This window comes from Trachurus japonicus, chromosome 12 (genome assembly GCF_045865225.1).
Source record: "Trachurus japonicus isolate A0001 chromosome 12, Traja_1.0".
Classification (NCBI taxonomy): domain Eukaryota; kingdom Metazoa; phylum Chordata; class Actinopteri; order Carangiformes; family Carangidae; genus Trachurus; species Trachurus japonicus.
In genome coordinates, this window is record NC_140918.1 from 731,094 (window position 1) to 751,639 (window position 20,546).

General features: G+C 41.8%; 1 protein-coding gene across 1 annotated transcript in view; it reads left to right on the top strand.

The window, feature by feature from the left end:
• Window positions 1–20,546, top strand: part of rasgrf2a (Ras protein-specific guanine nucleotide-releasing factor 2a) — a 63,597-nt gene that overhangs the window by 4,145 nt on the left and 38,906 nt on the right. Inside the window, exon 3 of the mRNA XM_085792531.1 lies at window positions 19,784–19,890. Within this exon, the coding sequence (XP_085648657.1) occupies window positions 19,784–19,890 (107 nt within the window). The remainder of the gene's footprint in view (window positions 1–19,783; window positions 19,891–20,546) is intronic.

Sequence of the window (20,546 nt, forward strand, 5' to 3'; positions counted from 1 at the left end):
CTGACACCACATCCTGGGGAAGACCATGGAGACGAAAAACATTCGACAACACCACCTCTGCCGTTTCCCTGGCAGAGGGTAACTTGGGCAAGGGAATATAGTGAGCCATCTTAGAGAAGCGATCGATGACTGTCAGAACAACAGAGTTACCTTCGGATACTGGTAATCCTGTGACAAAGTCCAGGGAGATATGGGACCAGGGGCGTTTGGGAACAGGCAGGGGCTGGAGAAGTCCTGCAGGCACCGCACGGGAGGGTTTGTTCTGTGAACAGACTGGACAGGCAGCAATAAACTCACTCACCTCCCTTCTCATAGTGGGCCACCAGAACCGCTGAGTGAGGAAGCTGATGGTCCTGCTCACTCCTGGGTGACAGGCAAGTTTGGAGGTGTGGGCCCACTGGACGACACGACCTCGGAGATGAGGCGGAACAAACAACCTTCCAACAGGGCAATCCTCCGGGACCTCAACCCCATCCAGGGCCTGCCGCACCTCACTCTCCATCTCCCATGTGAGGGCACCCAGAAAACAGGCAGAAGGAAGGATGGTAGCTGGTGTCTGTGGAGCAGACTCGGGCTCAAACTGACGAGACAGGGAATCCGGCTTTGCATTCTTGGAACCTGGGCGGTAAGAGAGAGAAAAATTAAAGCGGTTGAAAAAGAGAGACCACCTCGCCTGTCTTGGGTTCAGCCGCTTGGCCGTCCGGATGTACTCGAGATTCTTGTGATCAGTCCACACAAGAAAAGGCTGTGGGGTCCCCTCCAGCCACTGTCTCCACTCCTCTAGCGCCAGTTTTATAGCCAGCAGTTCACGATCCCCAATATTATAATTCCTCTCCGCCGGAGAGAGACGTCTGGAAAAGAAGGCACAAGGGTGAATCTTGTTGTCGACAGAGGAGCGTTGAGAAAGGACAGCCCCCACACCCACATCCGATGCATCGACCTCCACAACAAACTGCTGGTTAGGATCAGGGAGTGTCAGAATGGGAGCTGAACAAAACCTCTGTTTCAGGTGCTGGAAGGCCTCTTCAGCAGCAGGAGTCCAGCGGAAAGAGGTTCCTGGAGACGTGAGAACATGTAAAGGAGCGGCAACAGAACTGTAACTTCTTATAAAACGTCTATAGAAGTTTGCAAAACCCAAAAAACGTTGAAGTTGTTTCCTTGTCTCCGGCCTGGGCCACTCAGACACAGCTCTGACCTTAGAGGGATCCATCTGAAGACTACCCTCAGCCACAATGGACCCCAGGAAGGAAACCTTGGAGACGTGGAACTCGCACTTCTCCGCCTTCACGAAAAGCTGGTTCTCCAGAAGTCTCCGTAGAACCTGGCGTACATGTTTAACATGCTCCTGCTTAGACCTGGAGAAGATGAGGATATCATCGAGATACACAAAAACAAAGCGATCGAGCATGTCCCTTAGCACATCATTCACCAGAGCTTGAAAGACAGCAGGGGCATTGGTTAAACCAAAAGGCATCACCAAGTATTCATAGTGGCCACTAGGGTGTTAAAAGCCGTCTTCCACTCGTCGCCCTCCCGTATCCTGACCAGGTGGTAGGCATTGCGCAGGTCCAGCTTGGAAAAGATGGTAGCCCCCTGTAATGATTCAAAGGCAGACGTGAGGAGAGGAAGGGGGTACCTGTTCTTAACAGTAATGTCGTTAAGGCCTCGATAGTCGATACAGGGGCGCAAGGTCTTATCCTTCTTCTGCACAAAAAAAAACCCAGCACCAGCAGGAGAAGAAGATGGTCGAATGAGCCCAGCAGCTAAAGACTTCTGAATGTATTCATTCATGACCTCCTTCTCAGGGGCAGAGAGGGAGTATAACCGACCCCTGGGAGGCGAGGATCCAGGAAGGAGCTCAATGGCGCAGTCATAGGGTCGGTGCGGCGGCAGGGAGGAGGCTCTGGCTTTATTAAAAACCTCCTTGAGATCCAAATACTCTGGGGGAACAGCAGAGAGGTCCGGGAACACAGAAGGCTTGGGAGAGTCAGTGAAAGGAACAGCAGCAGTTAAACATGAGACAGAACACTGCTCCCCCCAGCTAGAGATGAGACCCGTTTGCCAATCTACCAGGGGATTGTGCTTCTTCAACCACGGATAGCCCAGAATAAGTGCCATGTGAGGAGAATTGATCAGGTTGAAAAAAAGTGTCTCAGAGTGGTTACCTGACACTTGAAGCTTCACTGGTTGAGTACGGTGAGTGACTCGGCTTAGCAGATGTCCGTCCAGAGCATGAGCGACTAATGGTTGAGGCAACAGCTCTGTATCCAGCATGAGCTGTTTGGCCAGGTCAATGTCCATAAAATTGTCATCAGCTCCTGAATCAATGAGTACAGACAACTCAAGAGACACAGAAGGAGTAAACAGTTTAGCCATGGTAAGAGGTCGGTTAGGAGGACCAGCTAAGGTTCGGCTCACCAGTACCCTCCTTTCTACTGCTGAGCCCTGTCTTTTACTGGACAGCGGGCGAGAAAATGTCCATGTTGCCCACAATAGATGCACCGCCCCTCAGACATCCTCTTCTGTCGTTCCTCAGGAGATAGACGAGTGCGTCCCAGCTGCATGGGTTCCTCCGGGGCAACAGGGGAACTGGAGGAACCAGAAACAGACAGTTCAGGAGATCTCTCACCCGCTCGTTGCTGCCTACTGTAGGTTGGGAGATGCGTAGCACGCTGGGATCTCTCCCTCTTCCTCTCCACCAGCCGGTTATCAATCTTGACAGCAAGGGAAATGAGAGCATTCAGGTCTGTAGGGATATCAAGGGGAGCCAGTAGATCCTTAATCTCCTCAGACAATCCACTCAGAAAGGCATCACAGAGGGAGGAGTTATTCCAATCACTATCAGCAGCCATTGTCCGAAATTCTATAGCATACTCAGAGACTCTGGATCTTCCCTGACGGATCTGTAGCAGTCCTCGGGCTGCCTCACGACCAGGTGTACAGTGCTCAAAAACCTGACGAAGTGCCATGGAAAACTCAGAAAAACTTTGACAAACCTCTGACTGCCTTGCCCACTCTGCCGTTGCCCACTCTCTAGCCTTGCCTGTGAGGTGAGTGATCACAGTGGCAACCCTAGCTCTCTCTGAGGAGTAGGAGGAAGCATTTAACTCAAAAAGAAGAGAGCAGTTTACCAGAAATGAGCGACAGGTGGCAGGATTACCCTCGTACTTCTCGATCTGAATCCCTCGTGGTTCAGGAGTATGAGGGCCCACGTGAGGAGGTGGGATTCCAGGGTTGGCCTCCAGCACAGGAACCGGGAGTGTTGTCATGCTCTCCTGCATCACCTGCATCTGGTTAGCTAATGCACTCACCATTGATTCCAGGGAAGATTGCATGCCTCCTTGTTGTGTTTGGAGATGCCGCATGCTTACGGAGAGGGATTCCAAAACTTCCTCATGCTGGTGAAGACGCTGACCCTGGTTGCGTATGGCAGCGCTTATGGGGTCTGATCCTGCTGAGTCAGTCATTGGCCAGATTGTACTGTAACGAACAGGCTTGGAGACTCAAGTGCAGAGATCAAACACACACTTTATTACAGGACGAGCAGAGGTCATTCACAAATAGGCAGTCCACGGGGCGAAAGTACAAGCAAGGGCTAGACAAAGGCAGAGTCAAAAACTGTCCAAAAGGTCCAAAAACCACAGGCAAAAGTATCAAACAGGGCAAGGCAAGAGCAGGGTCAAAAATACTGGCAAGAGGTCAAACACGAGTATACATACACTTGAAGAACGTGCGAGAGCTGGGAACCGAGGAACCTTGACAATCTGGCAAGGTAGGTATGGAACACTAGGTGTATAAGTACTGAGTGGATGATTAGTGATGGCAAACAGGTGTGGCTGAAAACTGGCGGGAAACTTGACAGGAAGTGGGAGTGAAACAAGGATGAAACAGAGCTTAACAAAATAAAACAGGAAGTGAATAAAGTCCAGAACACATCTATACTCAGTGAGCATGACAATATAGATTCCTCTCAAGTTGTGCTGACTTTCTGTCAGTTGAAACAACCCTTGGATACTATCTCATGATAATAATAGGGTGTGTTTCACATGATTCAGTCACAAACAACTTTAAAAACAAACAGACTTTGCATGTATTTCCTATAACGTGCAGGGTGTAAAGTATAAAAGTAAAGTAGTTTATTACTGTAGTGGAGTAAATCAACTGATACAGAGCTGCAGTTGAACCCAGCTCAAGGTTTCCTGTTGAAACAAAACCATAAAGTCACAGTTTAGTAAAGAAATCACGATTAAAGTTTGTTCAGCTTCAGTTTAGTTTAGTAGAAACTCAGAAACAGCTTCAGTCTCAGGATTTAGTGAATTTGACAGGAACCAAAGGAGAAGTAAAACAAAACGTATCATAGAGCAGTTAAAGGATGTTAAATAGGTTTTTGTTCACTATTTAAATTCTGCAGAAAGAAGGAAATAAAACTATAAAACAGTTGATAGATGACATAAACATAGAGTTCTGTTTCTAAAAATCAATCACAATATTCAGAACTGGACTTCTATAGCCTACGTTGATTATCTACGCACTTTATCTCCTTTTTTTCTATGTTTATTTGTTAGCCATTGAAATTTGTCTTGTTGTAATTTGTTATAGGGGTGGAACTTACTATGTACAAGCCAACCGGCTTCGTTCCCTCCTTGCACCATTGAATTTAAATGTGTGCTAAATAAATAAACTAAACTAAACATATATATATATACGTATATAATCATTCTAATATGAAGTGAAGCGTTGTGTTACTGTTGACGGTGTCTTGTTCTCTGTTTAAGGTGAGGGAGGAGTGTGTTTATGTAAATGTCGTATCAACACACACACACACACACACAGATGTCATACAGTGTTTACACTCTGTTCAGTGTGTGTGTGTGTGTGTGTGTGTGTGTGTGTGTGTAAAGCTCATTTTCTTCATTGATCCGTCTGCAGTTTAATTTCTTGATCTTTAAAATCGTTGTGAACCAGCGGAGTCGTCCAGTTTCTGTCTCAAACCATCAGCAGCTTCAGTTCATCTGTGTTTGTTTCTCAGTTGAAAGTCTTTATTTGGGCGTTTTTTGTACTGTTTTATAGATCAATAAAGTTATTGATAACCAGAGACTCTTGGTGCCGGTGTGAAGCAGCAGTATTATTATTGATCATGGTAATAAACAGTCTGATGGAGGTTTGAGCCGTAGCAGCATCGGAGGCTAATTTTAACCGACCCACATTCCTGTTTGTGCTGCTGCAGGACATGAAGATGAAGATGTTTCCTCCTCGTCAGCAGCTGCAGCATCTGGATTAGTATTATTATTTCATTCAGACGAGGTTTGGGCTGCAGGCGGGGTCACAGTCTGTTTTCATTTGTTTCCTTCATTTATTTTAGATTCAGTCTGGATGTAATGAGTGAAACACGACTGAAGTCTCTGATCCCTGACCCAGTCCTTCTGTGTTCACACTCACAGGAAGATTTAAAGGACCATTTTTTACAACCTGGACATTATTTCTATCATAAAATCCGATCATTTCCTCCCCCAGATAACTTTGGTGTCATTCCAAGTGGTTGTGATGAAATGAGCTCCAGCCGAGAGGCGCGTATATCTGTATAATGGAGTCTACAGGGCAGCAGAATGCAGCCTCTAAATAACACATTATCTGCAGAGAAACTCCTTCATTTCACCAATATTTAGTTCTGATAGGCTAGTGCTATTCCCCTCTGAGTCCGGGGTTAGCTGTTATCAACATCCGGGGTCTGTAGGTTGACCTACTGACCTCTGACCTGGATGATGTCATCTCCACACATGATTATACGTTATTATTTCAACATGCACTGATAATTAAAGGAGATGAACCTACTGCTATGACTATAGGGGTTATGGCGAGAGGAGGATCTGAATAAATGTTGAACTGTCCCTTTAATAACTCGGATCAGAACATAGGCTTCTTTTTTTATATACAGTATATATTCTTTAACTTTTATCATGTTGTTATGGTTGCGTGTGCGTCCTGAAGCTGCAGTGAGTTGGTCCCTCAGGGCCACCGTAGACTGAGTCGTAGTCGGTGGTTTCTCTTCGCTCTGATTCAGCGCTGTCGTCTCCTCTTCTTCCTCCTCTTCCTCCTCTTCTTTCTCCTCCTCCTCAGAATCACCACATTTACATCAATAAATAAATGTTTTATATTAACTGATCGGTCACATTACATTTAATTTAATCAGAAATAGAACAGAGGGGAATTAGTTGTGACGTGCTTGTGTTTTTCCCAAAGAACGTTTCTGTTTTCATGCATATCCGCGGTGTCGCTGTAAACATAGAGAAGGGGAAACGCGCATGAGCAGAAGCGTCTGGGATGGATCTTGTTCCAGGTACCGATCGGCAGAGGTGGGGACTTGGACTCGAGACTTGACTTGGACTCGAGTCCCGATTTTGATGACTTAAGACTTGCTTGATCAAATATTAAACATGTTCAATATTTACGATTGTCGGCCCCAACAATTGTGGCCGTTTGGGTCAAAAGTCGGCTTGTGTGTGGGGGAACACGACAATCCTGAGTCACCGTCTCCGCAGAATGTGACGTGAAATTGAATGTGACCAATAAAGAAGCAGCTGACTGCAGCACACGTAGCATAACAAACTAGTATGGCTAACGGCTCCATGGCAACCAAAGATGGTTTAATAGAGAATCTTGGATGGCTACCACTAACAGAGTAGCTACGTCAGATCACGTTTGATCACGCGAGATTTCTGGCGTGTTACTGTACTTCAATTTTAAATGAGAAGGCAGTGCTTATAAAGCATATCACAATAGAATATTAATAAAAATAAACAGATGAATAAGTGACAGAACATTAACCATAAAATATAAACAACTTAACAACTGAGGCGTGGTCATGATCTTTACTTATCATTAATTATAATCGATTTGTTTGGGACTCGAAACAAAAATCTTAGGACTTGGACTTGACTTGGGACTTGAGAGCAAAGACTTGAGACTCTACTTGGACCTGCAACATCGGGACTTTCTCCACCTCTGCCGATCGGACACTGACAGTCTCAGCTGATTCATGTTTACAGAGTCTCTAATGTCCAGAGGTCAGAGGTCAGACAGCAGACTGGAGCTGAAACAGTTAATAAACCAGACAGAGGTGTGTGTGTGTGTGTGTGTGTGTGTTAAAAACAAGAGCAGGTTTAAATGTCAGGTTGTCAGTTCTGGAAGGTCACAGGCGTGTTCTTCCTCCTCTTCCTCAGTTTAATTGATCAGCTGTGATCGTCACTAATCTGCCCGGTGATTTGATTCATCTGTTTATCATTGGATCAGAGTGATGTCATCATGTTTAGTTTGATTTGACCAATCAGCAAAGACCTTCACTTTGTTCACATCAGAGAAAAACAGTCAGTTGTGTCTCTAGTTGTGTTGTTAGTGGTCAGATGATGAAGCTGGTTGTGAACCTGAGGTTGAGACATGAAAGTCAAACACCAGAGAAACATCAATAATCCTCAGTGTGTTAATAAAAACCTTCAGCTTCACTGGGGAAGAGAGAAAACACATATGATCCATAATCTGATCAAATCAATAACAACTACTGGTCAAATTAAACACATTTATATTTATATGGAGCTTTATTTTGAAAGTCCCCATCTGAACTCACTGTATTTGTTTCCACTTCCTCTTTTCAAGCATCAAATATTAAAACTTTTCTATTTGTCTAAAGCTGTAGCTCCTCCAGTTAAAACCTGCTCAGTCTGGTTCATGTTGAATATTTAACGTCTATAAATGTAAAGTTAAAGTTAAAGTCCTGGTTGTTGTATAGTTTTGTGCTGGTCACGGCTGTGTGAGTCTCGTTGTCTCGTTGTGTCTCGTCCTCGGGCGACGTTGTGTTTTCATTCTGCAGCAGCAGATGTTTCACGTAGACGACGCCTGATTGGACGAGAACACGACTCTGTTGATCTTTCATCTTCCACGTTTCCAACACGTATGGAAACATAAACACCGCTTTTAAAGCTGCATGTAACAATAAGTTTATTGAGGCGTGTCCCGACGTCCCGACGCCCCCCAGGGGACAGAGAGACGAGACAACAACAGGAAGTGTTTGTCTTCTGTTTTTAGACTCAATATGTAACTGAACTAACTGCTTCAAGTTTCCTTCAGTGTCACAGAGACTCAACCAGCTGAGCAGGAAGAGTTTCTGGGGACACGATAAAGTGACGGACCGGTCAGTAAAGAGTGGGACCGGTCTGGGGCCTTTAGTTGTTCTTGTCAGTGCCCGATTGGTAGCCTACCCGGTGTAGGTACCAGATCGGCTCGGGGTCCTGCACTTGCGATGTCGCGCATGTCACAAATCGTGATGGGTTGAAGCTCGGAAAGTTGGAAGAAACCATGGATAAATAAAGTTAGAAAAGTTCGGCTCGTGTCTATGCTCGTGGCTAGCACGAAGCTAACGCTACACGGACACACACACACACACACACACACACACACACACACACACACACACACACACACACACACACACACCGTACTACCCTTGTTCTTCGTGTATAATCATTTATGTGTGTGTGTGTGTCTGTGTTACTGTTAGCTCCGTGTTAGCACTAGCCCAACGTTAGCAGCGCTTTGCAAACACCGCTCTCCGACGGTAATATAACACATCCATGCTCCGACCACAAGCAAATTTTGCCGAACATTTTGTGTTTCCATGGTTTCCTCCAACTTTCCGAGCTTCAACCAATCACGATTTGTGACATGCGCGACGTCATCTGCAGGTGCAGGACCCCGAGCCGATCTGGTACCTACACCGGAACAAAATCCGTTTCAGACGCTTCTGCACATGCGCCCTTCTCCCCTGGCAGACACGGCGGATATGCCTGAAAACAGAGACGTTCTTTGAGGAAAAACACAAGCACGTCGCAACAAATTCCCCTCTGTTCTATTTCTGATTAAATTAAATGTAATGTGACCGATCAGTTAATTGTAAAACATTTATTTATTGATGTAAATGTGGTGATTTCTGCTCCTGAAGCTTCACTTTTCATTTACACAAACTAATCAATGAGACCAGAAATTAAATTAATCTGCTCCTTTCTCCACCGGCATGACGACGTCTGGCTGACCGGTCGATCACAGGTTCGATCCCCTCAGCCGGCCGCTGCTGCCTCTGAGATGAGCCGAGCAGCGAGCTAACGTTAGCTCCCTGTAGCTCTGCACTTCTCCCAAAACCTCGGAGCAAACTTCCAAACAGACGTCAGTTGGATAAACTGACCACAGATCAGGACTCTAAACTGTGACTTTCTCACATGAAAAAATATTTAAAATTAATAAAGTGTCTTAACAACGCTACAGCGACTTTTAGCTGCTCTACTGCTAGGCTAGCAGTTAGCATAGCTTTGAAGCTAATGCCGTAAAACAGAGCATGCGCAGAAGTCTGGAACAGATCGTGTTCCGGGTACGGATCGGGCACTGACAGTTCTTCTTGACTTTAGATCACATAGACTGTTAGCTTAGCATTAGCCTCTAGCCTGGTCCCTCTCTTTATTGTGTCCTCCAGAAACACGTCCTGTTGTGTTGGGAGTTTTTTGTCAGACTGATGAAGTTTGTTGCTTTCTGAGCTTGTAGCTACGTTTGTGTCTTTGCATGTTTAGTGAAGCTGCAGTGGTTTGACCCTCCAGGGCCACCGTACTGCTGACTAGTGTGAATAAATGTGCCGTACATTTATTTTCCATGTAGACTGAGTTACCAGGCTGCAGACCTGGTAGAAATATGTTGGGGGTTTTTTGTATTTCACAGAGACAAAAATATTTACACAAGAAATATTTTTATCGTGGAGATATCACATATATCAATGAACAGTTTGCACTTGTTGCATTTATTAGTTAACGAAGCAGAAGTGTGTGTGCTGTGGTGACTGATCCTGCAGAGTCCCCCCCCTCGTTTCTCTCAGTGGGATTAGTGAGAGAGGAGGTGAACAGGTTATTACAGTAAATGTGAGACTCCAGTGTTGTGATCATTGTGTGTAATGAGCTGGAAACTCAAAAAGCTGCTGCTGCTTCTCTAATCTGACTGACATCCACACTTTGTTTTCATTGTAACGCGTTGTTCCAGTTAGTAATGTGATGATGTTAGGAAGCGGTTTAAAGTAAAGTTGACATCTCTGCAGAGTCAGACTGTAATGATGATGATGATGATGAGTCTTATTCATGTTTCCTGGACGTTAGTGAAGCAGAACGAGTTGTTTTTCCTCCTCAGACTCGTTTGTTTACAGCTTCAACCTCACTAATCTAATATTGACCATCTGGTTATTGACTCTTATTTTAGCTTCAGTTTGTTCTCAAACAGCTGGAGAGAAAAAAAAACAGACTGTTGATCGGACGGACAGATAGATAGATAGATAGATAGATAGATAGATAGATAGAACGATAGATAGATAGAACGATAGATAGATAGATAGATAGATAGATAGATAGATAGAACGATAGATAGATAGATAGAACGATAGAACGATAGATAGAACGATAGATAGATAGATAGATAGATAGATAGATAGATAGATAGATAGATAGATAGATAGAACGATAGAACGATAGATAGAACGATAGATAGATAGATAGATAGATAGATAGATAGATAGATAGATAGATAGATAGATAGATAGATAGATAGATAGATAGATAGAACGATAGATAGATAGATAGAACGATAGAACGATAGATAGAACGATAGATAGATAGATAGATAGATAGATAGATAGATAGATAGATAGATAGAACGATAGATAGATAGATAGATAGATAGATAGATAGATAGATAGATAGATAGATAGATAGATAGATAGATAGATAGATAGATAGATAGATAGATAGATAGATAGATAGATAGATAGATAGATAGATAAAAATCTGAGCAGATTTCAGAATAAAACACTCAGAGAAAGGGGGCGGGGCTTTGTTGTGACATCACAAAGTGACAGGAAGTCCTGACGGCTGGTTTTAAGGCTGTGTGTGTGTGTGTGTGTGTGTTGTGTTTCTCTGTGGACCGTTGCCCACGACAGCGTCTCACCTGCCACCACCTGACTGATGTGTTTCCATGGTGACGAGGGTTGATAGAGTGAAGTGAGGGGAGAAAACTGAGCAAGATGGTTTATTATGATAATAACTGTAGATTATATGTGATAATACAACGACACTGTTGTGTTACTGGACATAAAACCAGAGATTCACTGTGTGTGTCTGTGTGTTGTGTTGTGTTGTGTTGTGTTGTGTTGTGTTGTGTCGTGTCGTGTCGTGTCGTGTTGTGTTGTGTGTTTGTAGCCTATGTAACGCGTGGCCGTGCTCTGGGATGCTGCTGCTGCTGTGCCGGACTAAGAATAGCTTCCATCCTCTCCAGTCCTTTAGCCTGCAGCCACTGTCTGAATACCAACACACACACACACACACACACACACACACACACACACACACACACACACACACACACACACACACACACACACACACACACACACACTCTGCTGGTACCTGTGCTATTTGCAGCACACACCTTTTACTGTACTGAGTGGACCTGTCTTCGTTGTGTCACTGCATCCAGACAAACGGTTCCTCCTTCCTCTGAGTCAGTGGTGATGATGATGATGATGGAGGAGGAGGTGCACTGCAAAAACTCAAAATCTTTCCAAGAATATTTGTCTTATTTCTTGTCAAAATGTCTCATTTCTAGTCAAAACTAATCTCTTTCCACTTAAAATAAGACTCATCACCTAAAAATGAACTTGTTTTTAGATCATTTTCACTTGTTTCAAACTAATTTTCACTTGAAATAAGTAGAAAAATCTGCCAGTGAAAGCAAGTTTTTGTGTTTGTAATAAGAAAGAAAAACTTGCTCCACTATCAGATTTTTCTACTTATTTCAAGTGAAAATCTGTTTGAAAGAAGTAAAAAGTGTCTAAAAACAAGCTACTTTTTATGTGATGAGTCTGATTTTAAGTAGAATGAGATTAGTTTTGAATAGAAATAAGACAAATATTCTTGGTGAGATTTAGAGTTTTTGCAGTGTGCAGGAATGTATGAACATGTAAAACCTCAGAGTTCATGCACGTGGCACCATTATCTGAAACAATGAGGTGAAAGTGCAGCAGCAGCAGCAGCAGCAGCAGCAGCAGCAGCAGCAGCAGCAGCAGCAGGTAGAGACTAGAGAGCTGCCGTCCTCTCAGTTACATAACAACTACAGAGTCTGGACGAGGAGCTGAAGAACAGCTGAGCTCCGTCAACATGGAGAAAAAAAACTAAACAAACTAACCTGGAAATACAAGATGACAATAAAACGAAGAAATAAAGCAAAAATAAAGTTAAAATCCAAACAACGATTGACAAATTAAATTAATTTGAGTTATTTTAATGCACCAGTATCGGTTTAAGTTTGATCAATAGACTGTAAATAGAGCTGCTGCACCGCCGCCATCTTTAGCTGTGTGAGTTGAGCCTTCAGGGCCACCGTAGTCAGAGTTCTCCTCCTCCTTTTTCTTTTTCTTTTGCTTCCTCTTCTTGTCCTTCTTTTTCGTTTTCTTCTTTTTCCCCTTCGTCTTCTCCTCCTGTTGTGTTGTGAGTTTCTCATGTTGTCAGACTGAACTTGCACCATGTTTGCGTGTGTTTTTACTCCAGTCGGTTGAGTCTATCTCTCATGTGTTTTATGGATGTCCCCATGCTACTAATGTTTGGACTCAAATGTCTTTATTGATTTGGGAATCTCATAAAGTTTTGATCATTATTACTGAAAGTACGGTCTTGTTCTTAAACGTTGAATGTAAGGATGTTAATAACGTAATAAAGTTGCTGTGTCTGTTGGGTAAATTCCACATAAAGCCAGATTTCTCCAGGCTACGCCAAATGAAACTTTGTTTTATGTGGAACTTTAATCTGTCTATGACTCTGTCTGTAAAATATGTAAAAACAAGAAAGCTTTGAAGACATCCAGTCCAGTCTTATGGAAAATATTATGGTCCATATTTCTTCTACTTCTTCTCTTCTCCTCCTGTTGTGTTGTGAGTTTTTCATGTTGTCAAACTGAACTTGCACCATGTTTGCGTGTGTGTGTGTGTGTGTGTTTAACTCCGGTCACAGTGGGTTGAGCCTTCAGGGCCACCGTAGTCAGAGTTCTTCCTCTGCTAAATTAAGATTTGCTATAAATGTGAACAATTTATCTGCATGGGGATTATTCATTTGTTTCAAACATTTTTGTAACAAGGATAGGCCTATTTCATTTTTATGTGCAAGCCATGAAGGTGGGGATTTGGCATATCGACACTTGTGTATATAATATTTAGTAATGATAATGAGGTTATTCTCCAAAAAATCTGTTTTTTTTTATCTTTGAGGATTATACCCATTTGAATGTTTTGAAAGGACCAGAAATCAATGTTTATGGAAGTGGATGATATTAAGTTGTGGAGAGATTTCCACAAATGTTGGACAGTCTCACATTGGTAAAACAGGTGTTCTGTTGTTTCCAGATTTGTTTCGTCTCTATTTCTTCTCTTCCTGTTGTGTTGTGAGTTTTTGCAGCTCATGTTGTCAGACTGAACTTGCACCATGTTTGCATGCGTGTGTGTGTGTTTTCCTCCAGTCTCAGTGAGTTGAGCCTTCAGGGCCACCGTAGTGACGTAGGAAGTGACATCATTTAGGTCTTTTGAAAGTCATGGGAAGACCAACATTAAATTCTGTAATTTATTTTTCCTGAAATTGAATGATATTGTAGCTATGTCAGGGTCCGTCACTCTTAAAACTCATTCCTGTTACCTAAATTATCTCTAGACAGTGTTTATTGATATCAAAAGTAAAATATTCAGTTAAATCCTAAGAATGTGCTCTGTGTGCTCAAGCTATTAGTATAGATGCTATTTGGCTAGATTTCACACAATTGCTGATTTTATGCTAAAAACTCATTGCTGTTACTCTCATTGCTGTTACTTTTTCTTCAAAAATGCAATGATAAAAGCAGCAATAAATTAAATAAAGTAGCCTGAGATTGACCAGTACTCATTTTGAATGAGTAAATGTGGATATTAAAAAATTCTATACTGAAATGGAATGAAAAATTAAGTTTAATTTTTAACAGTTACAATGAGCAAATGGCACTCTTTTGGCGGAATGACCCTTGTATGAAATGCGCTAAAGTTGCCTTGCCTTCTACTTCTCCTTCTCCTGTTGTGTTGTGAGTTTTTGCAGCTCATGTTGTCAGACTGAACTTGCACCATGTTTGCGTGTGTGTGTGTTTTTGCTCCGGTCTCAGTGAGTTGAGCCTTCAGGGCCACCGTACTGTAGAACCATAGACCAGTAGAGGAATCAACCTGAGCTCTGATGTGTTTGAGTTGTTTCAGTGTTTTTGGTCTTTTCATGTTGCAGCAGGTGAAGCCCAGTCTCAGACGGCTGCAAACTGGAGCGTGTGTGTGTGTGTGTGTGTGTGTGTGTGTGTGTGTGTGTGTGTGTGTGCAGTGATGCAGGGTCGGGGGGGGGGGGCAGAGCTTACATCTCTCTCTCTCTCTCTCTATCTGTGTGTGTGTGTGAGTGTCTCTCTCTCATTGTTGTGTTATCCTGTAGCTTAGCGCTGGGGAAGCCGCATTAACGATGCAAGGAGCTGCTGCTGCTGCTGCTGCTGCTTATGTAAACCCCCAACACACACACACACACACACACACACACACACACACACACACACACACACACAACCACACACACACACACACACACACACACACACACACACACACACACACTCACACACACACACACAGAAGCCCTTAAGCCTCTCTGGGCCGCGGCCGACACACACACACACACACTCACACGCTAGCGAGTGTCTCTGACCCGCTGGTGGTTACATCATCGTTACTACGGCGACTTCTTCTCTCCCTGTGGAGACAAAGTCTATATTTATATTTATATTTATATTTATATTTATATTTATATTTATATTTATATTTCAGGTTTTAACAAACTAAACGCTACAGAAACAGAAACAGAAACAGAAACAGAAACATGAACATCTCATCGTCTCCTGAGCTCAGGACGTTTTATTAATAAATTATCTTTATTATTAAATATAAACCTGAATTATGATGGACATGTTCAACCAGCCTCAGTTGTTTGTTTTTTTTGAAAATTCTTTTTATTGAACATTTTCAAAATGATAACAGTCCAGTACAGTGCATACAGGTTATAGATTCAGTATGTAGCAAATCCAGAATATATTCCACAAAGGTCCTAGTTGGGTCTTAACATTTCAGACAGTTGCACTCTGAGTTCCCAGCTACTTTAACACTTTGTCAAACTTTGCTGTAAAGAGGTCGTTCTGACCGTTGATACGAAATCTTAGTCTTTCCAGAGAAATATAGTCTGATATCAAAGACTTCCACAGATGTATTGAAGCAGGTTCATCTCCTTTCGGCCCAACAGAAGCAAAAAGTGTACAGTGTTGTTATGTGATCTTATTGATTCAGGGATATATCCCAATAAACACAATGTTGGAATAGGCTGTAGCTGCTGTTTAATTATCACCCAGCCTCTGTTGTTGTTGTTGTTGCTCTGAAGTGTCTGTGTTGTTTAGTGGAGCAGATATTACGTAAGGTTTCTCTCTGATGTTACTAATTGTGTCTGTGCTGGTTTCCATTATTAGACTCTTTAGAAGTCGGACGGTGAAACGCTGCAGCTTCTCCATCGCTTCATTCAGTCAGTTTACATCTCTCTTTATTATTTATTTAGACTTTATAATGTTAAACTAAAAAAAAAACATACAAACTGACGACTTTGTTTTGTTTTAAATCTGTTTAAAACCCAAATTAATTCAGTTTATATTCACACAAATACAACGCACTGCAAAAACTCAAATATCTTACCAAGAATATTTGTCTTACTTCTAGTTAAAACAAATCTAATTATACTAAAAATAAGACTCATCACATAAAAAGCAGCTTGTTTTTAGACACTTTTTACTTCTTTCAAGCAGATTTTCACTTGAAATAAGTAGAAAAATCTGATAGTGGAGCAAGTTTTTCTTTCTTATTACAAACACAAAAAACTTGCTTTCACTATCAGATTTTTCTACTTATTTCAAGTGAAAATTAGTTTGAAACAAGTGAAAATGATCTAAAAACAAGTTGATTTTTAGGTGATGAGTCTTATTTAAAGTAGAAAGAGATTAGTTTTGACTAGAAATGAGACATTTTGACAAGAAAGAAGACAAATATTCTTGGAAAGATTTAGAGTTTTTGCAGTGCGGAGTATTAGGGCCACATTGACAAATCCAAAAATCACAAACTTCAAGAATAAAGTCGTAAATTTACGACTTTATTCTCAAAGTCTCTGTGTTGTTGTTTTTTCTTGATGTGGCCCTAATACTCTGTTGTACACAAACCTGTTTCTACTGGGAGGTTTAGTTCATTTGAGTTAATTTACTTCAATATCTGCACATTGTTAATTATGTTTTTAGTTAATAATAAAGTTTGAATATTCACATGAGCGTCTGAACTGAGTAATAGATTACATGTGACGGCAGATACAAACGTGACTGAAACGTGACTGTATTCTGTGGCAGCACAGAGACAAAGATGTAATCAGATTACTGGTTTATTTTTTTAAAACAAGGATTACTTTGCAGAATTACATTTTAAAATTGAAACTGCATATAAACAATGATGCAGCGGACACACAACAACACAACACAACACAACAACAAACTGACAAACCGTGTGTGTGAAACGGCCTCAGTTGAAGAGGAAACCTCAACCTCAACCTAACTCTACGGAAGCCCTGAAGGGCAAATGAATAAATAATGAGTGTACAAACATCTTTGTGTTCCACTCAGATACAAGAGAACAACAACAACAACACAACAACGACACTGTTTAAACATTCAGCAGCTCAACTAAAACATTTATCGTATAAGTTTGGTTTTAGTTTAGAGCGTTTAGAGCGTCTAAAAGTAATCAGGATACATTACTTTAACATGGTGTCGCTCCCAAACCTGCTGATTGGTTCGTTTGGCACCATGTGACCTGCAAACAGGAAGTTTTTGTCTTTAAATGAAAGTTAACAACACGTTTGAATCGGTAGAAACACGTGAGGTTGTTTCCTCTGCTGCTGCTGAGTGAGTTCATGCATCAACACACAGATCAAGTCCTACAATCAAGTGCATACATACGTGCTGCTGTGTGAATTATGTATACTCTGATTCCAGTGTCCCAGTGACACAGCAGCAGTCAGACAGAAACACACTGAAGCATTTAGATCCAACAGTAAATGTAGAGTTGGATGTGAACGCTTCCTGGACTCTGAGCTCCGTCGTCTCATCGTCTCAGGTTGAAACCTCTGGTCTCCTCTGGTCTCCTCTGCAAAAACTCAATTTTCTTGTCAAAATGTCTCATTTCTAGTCAAAACTAATCTCTTTCCACTTAAAATAAGACTCATCACCTAAAAATGAACTTGTTTTTAGATCATTTTCACTTGTTTCAAACTAATTTTCAAGATGTTTCAAGCAAAAAGTGTCTAAAAACAAGCTGCTTTTTATGTGATGAGTCTTATTTAAAGTGGAAAGAGATTTGTTTTGACTAGAAACGACATTTTAACTAGAAATAAGACAAATATTCTCGGTAAGATTTTGAGTTTTTGCAGTGTGGTAACTAGTCAGAGCATCAGATCATTGGTGTTTGTTGTGGTGGTGAAGCTGCAGGAGGTGTGTGTGTGTGTGTGTGTGTGTGTGTGTGTGTGTGTGTGTGTGTGTGTGTGTGTGTGTGTGTGTGTGTGCTGAGGCTCGTCAGTGGTGATGTGGTGTGACACGGTGACAGGACTCGGTGTGAGGCCCCGAGGAGACGGTGGACAACAACACACACAGACCAACACACTGTCTGGGATACCAGATAAAATAGATTCACTATAACACAGGAGACACTATATAATATAATAACCTATAATAACCTATGATGTAATATAATATAATATAATATAATAGCTTATAATATAACATGTAATCAGTATTTCCATGGACCTGCAGGATCATGTAGAAGTTTAGTTGTTTAGTTTGTTACCTACTGACTTAAACCGGGTTCAGACTACACATGAAGCACATGTTCACTGGGTGTAAACAATGCGTCAGAGCGCTCTGTCATCCTATTGGTCGACATCGAGATTCACGTCGTAGGAGATGTCAGACTAGGCGAGGAAATAAAAAAAATTCTAACATGCTAGACTTTCCGTTGGGGCGTATAGTAGCCTACAGCGTCGTAGACACAATATCGCTTGTCGTTAATTATGTCACACTACGTCAGTTTGTCATTCCCGACGCTGGAAATGTCTCGGCCACGACGAAATCGTGTCATCTGAACCCGGCTTTAGTTAGTTGAGTTAACCAGGTAGATAGTTAGATGGGTGTAAATGTAACCCTGTTGGTTTGATGTCCTCTCGGGCAGGCAATAAACACTTGAAGCAGACATGTTGGTTAACAGCCAATTTATTGATCCTCAGTTGACTCTGGTTGTATGACAGAAAAAGAGGAGCGTTGAGTAACATTAACACACAGCACATATGTACAGACTATAATATTAATTTGAACATGTCTGGTTTCTGAAGCTTCTTGTGTTGATGAGCAGAAACTCTGAGTCTCTTGTTTTGTCCAGATGTTGTTAACCTCAGTGTGTGTGATGATGCTGATGATGAAGGTGACACATTGGACCAGGAGAGTTCATCTTCATCTATGGTGTCTGCTTGTAATCAATACTTTACTATTGATTAACCCCTCCAGTACTGATGTCAATAGAAACACTGCATGTCAAACTTCTATATTAACAGATAATAATAGATAATAGATAATAGATATTCATATATTAACTCATTCAGTGCCAGAGTTGTTTCCCTTAGTGTGGCCAGTGCCAGCACTTTTGAGGATTTCTACTACTTTTCAAACAGTCACAGAATTTGTTGTGCTGTGTCTAAAATGACACAGAATGTCTCAAATGAAAGGGGAGACTCTCTACTTTCACCAGGAAAAAACAGTGAGTTCGTAGCATGTTCCATTTTCTAGTTATCCTCATTTGAATACAGCATGTTTTCTCCAAATTCAGCATCCTGGGAGGATAACTCAGGTTTCAAGTGAAGGAGACATTTTCAAGCAGAACTTCTCTTTTAAACCTTTTATTTTTGACTATTTTTGACTTTACAATGATTCTCTATTCTGACAGCCGAAGACAGCAGTAATATGAGCTTAGCTTTCACATCAGAGTCTCCAAACCAGAAATGTTTGTAACAAGACCAGAAAAAAGCCCCAAAAAAACCCCAAAAAAGCGTTGGAAAGTCACCAGATTTAACAAGTTCACAGCCGGTTGTGTCCGTTCATGGCTGGTGTACGGAGCGAAGCGGCGGTTGGCTGCTACAGTCTGCTCCTGCAGCCGGATAGGTTGGAGGAGTTTGTTGTGTTCACATGACTTCCTTTCATCACAGGAACACCAGAATGTACTGGTGATGAAATGAAATTAAAGTACTTAATTGTTGCCCCTTTTTTGGGGGGCTTTTTTTGGCTTTTAGGTTGCCTTTAACATCTGGCCAGGGACAACGGAGGAAAACTCTGGCCAACTCTGTTGATTAGTGGTGCACTGTCACTATGAAATAAACTAATAAATGAAAATGAAATGAAATGTGTCACAGGGTGGGGAAAGGCGTCCGCTAGCGTAAACAGTGAAAAAGACAAAAACTCGTCCAAACTGGTTTTTGTCTCTGAATGAGTGAATAGATGAGATTGATTGGTTGTTCTAACCCAGAGCTCTTCCTCTCTGCAGCACTACTTCCTGGTGGTGTTTGGACACGAGGGCCAGAAACCTCTGGAGCTGAGGACGGAGGAAGAGACCGACTGTAACGAGTGGGTGGAGTCTATCCAGCAGGCCAGGTGAGACCACACAGGGACACAGGGACAGGTGGACAGGTAGAGGTGTACACACTGCAAAAACTGGAAACCTTTCCAAGAATATTTGTCTTATTTCTTGTCAAAATGTCTCATTTCTAGTCAAAACTAATCCCTTTCCACTTAAAATAAGACTCATTACCTAAAAATTAACTTGTTTTTAGGTCATTTTCACTTGTCTCAAACTAATTTTCACTTGAAATAAGTAGAAAAATCTGCCAGTGAAAGCAAGTTTTTTGTGTTTGTAATAAGAAAGAAAAACTTGCTCCACTATCAGATTTTTCTACTTATTTCAAGTGAAAATCTGCTTGAAAGAAGTAAAAAGTGTCTAAAAACAAGCTACTTTTTAATGTGATGAGTCTTATTTTAAGTAGAATGAGATTTATTTTGACTAGAAATAAGACAAATATTCTTGGTAAGATCTTTGAGTTTTTGCAGTGCAGGTTTACAGAGGGACAGAATTTTCTCAAAAGGTTCAACTTGAAGTGTTTAATACGTGACTTCGCACTCTAAACAGTGTGTTTTTACTTCAGTGAATTATCCAATCAGGTGTTTAATTTGATCTCAGTGACACACACACGGTGGTTTGTCTTCAGTTTAGTGTCTGTGAACCAAGCAGGACGACAGTGGAGCAGTTTAAT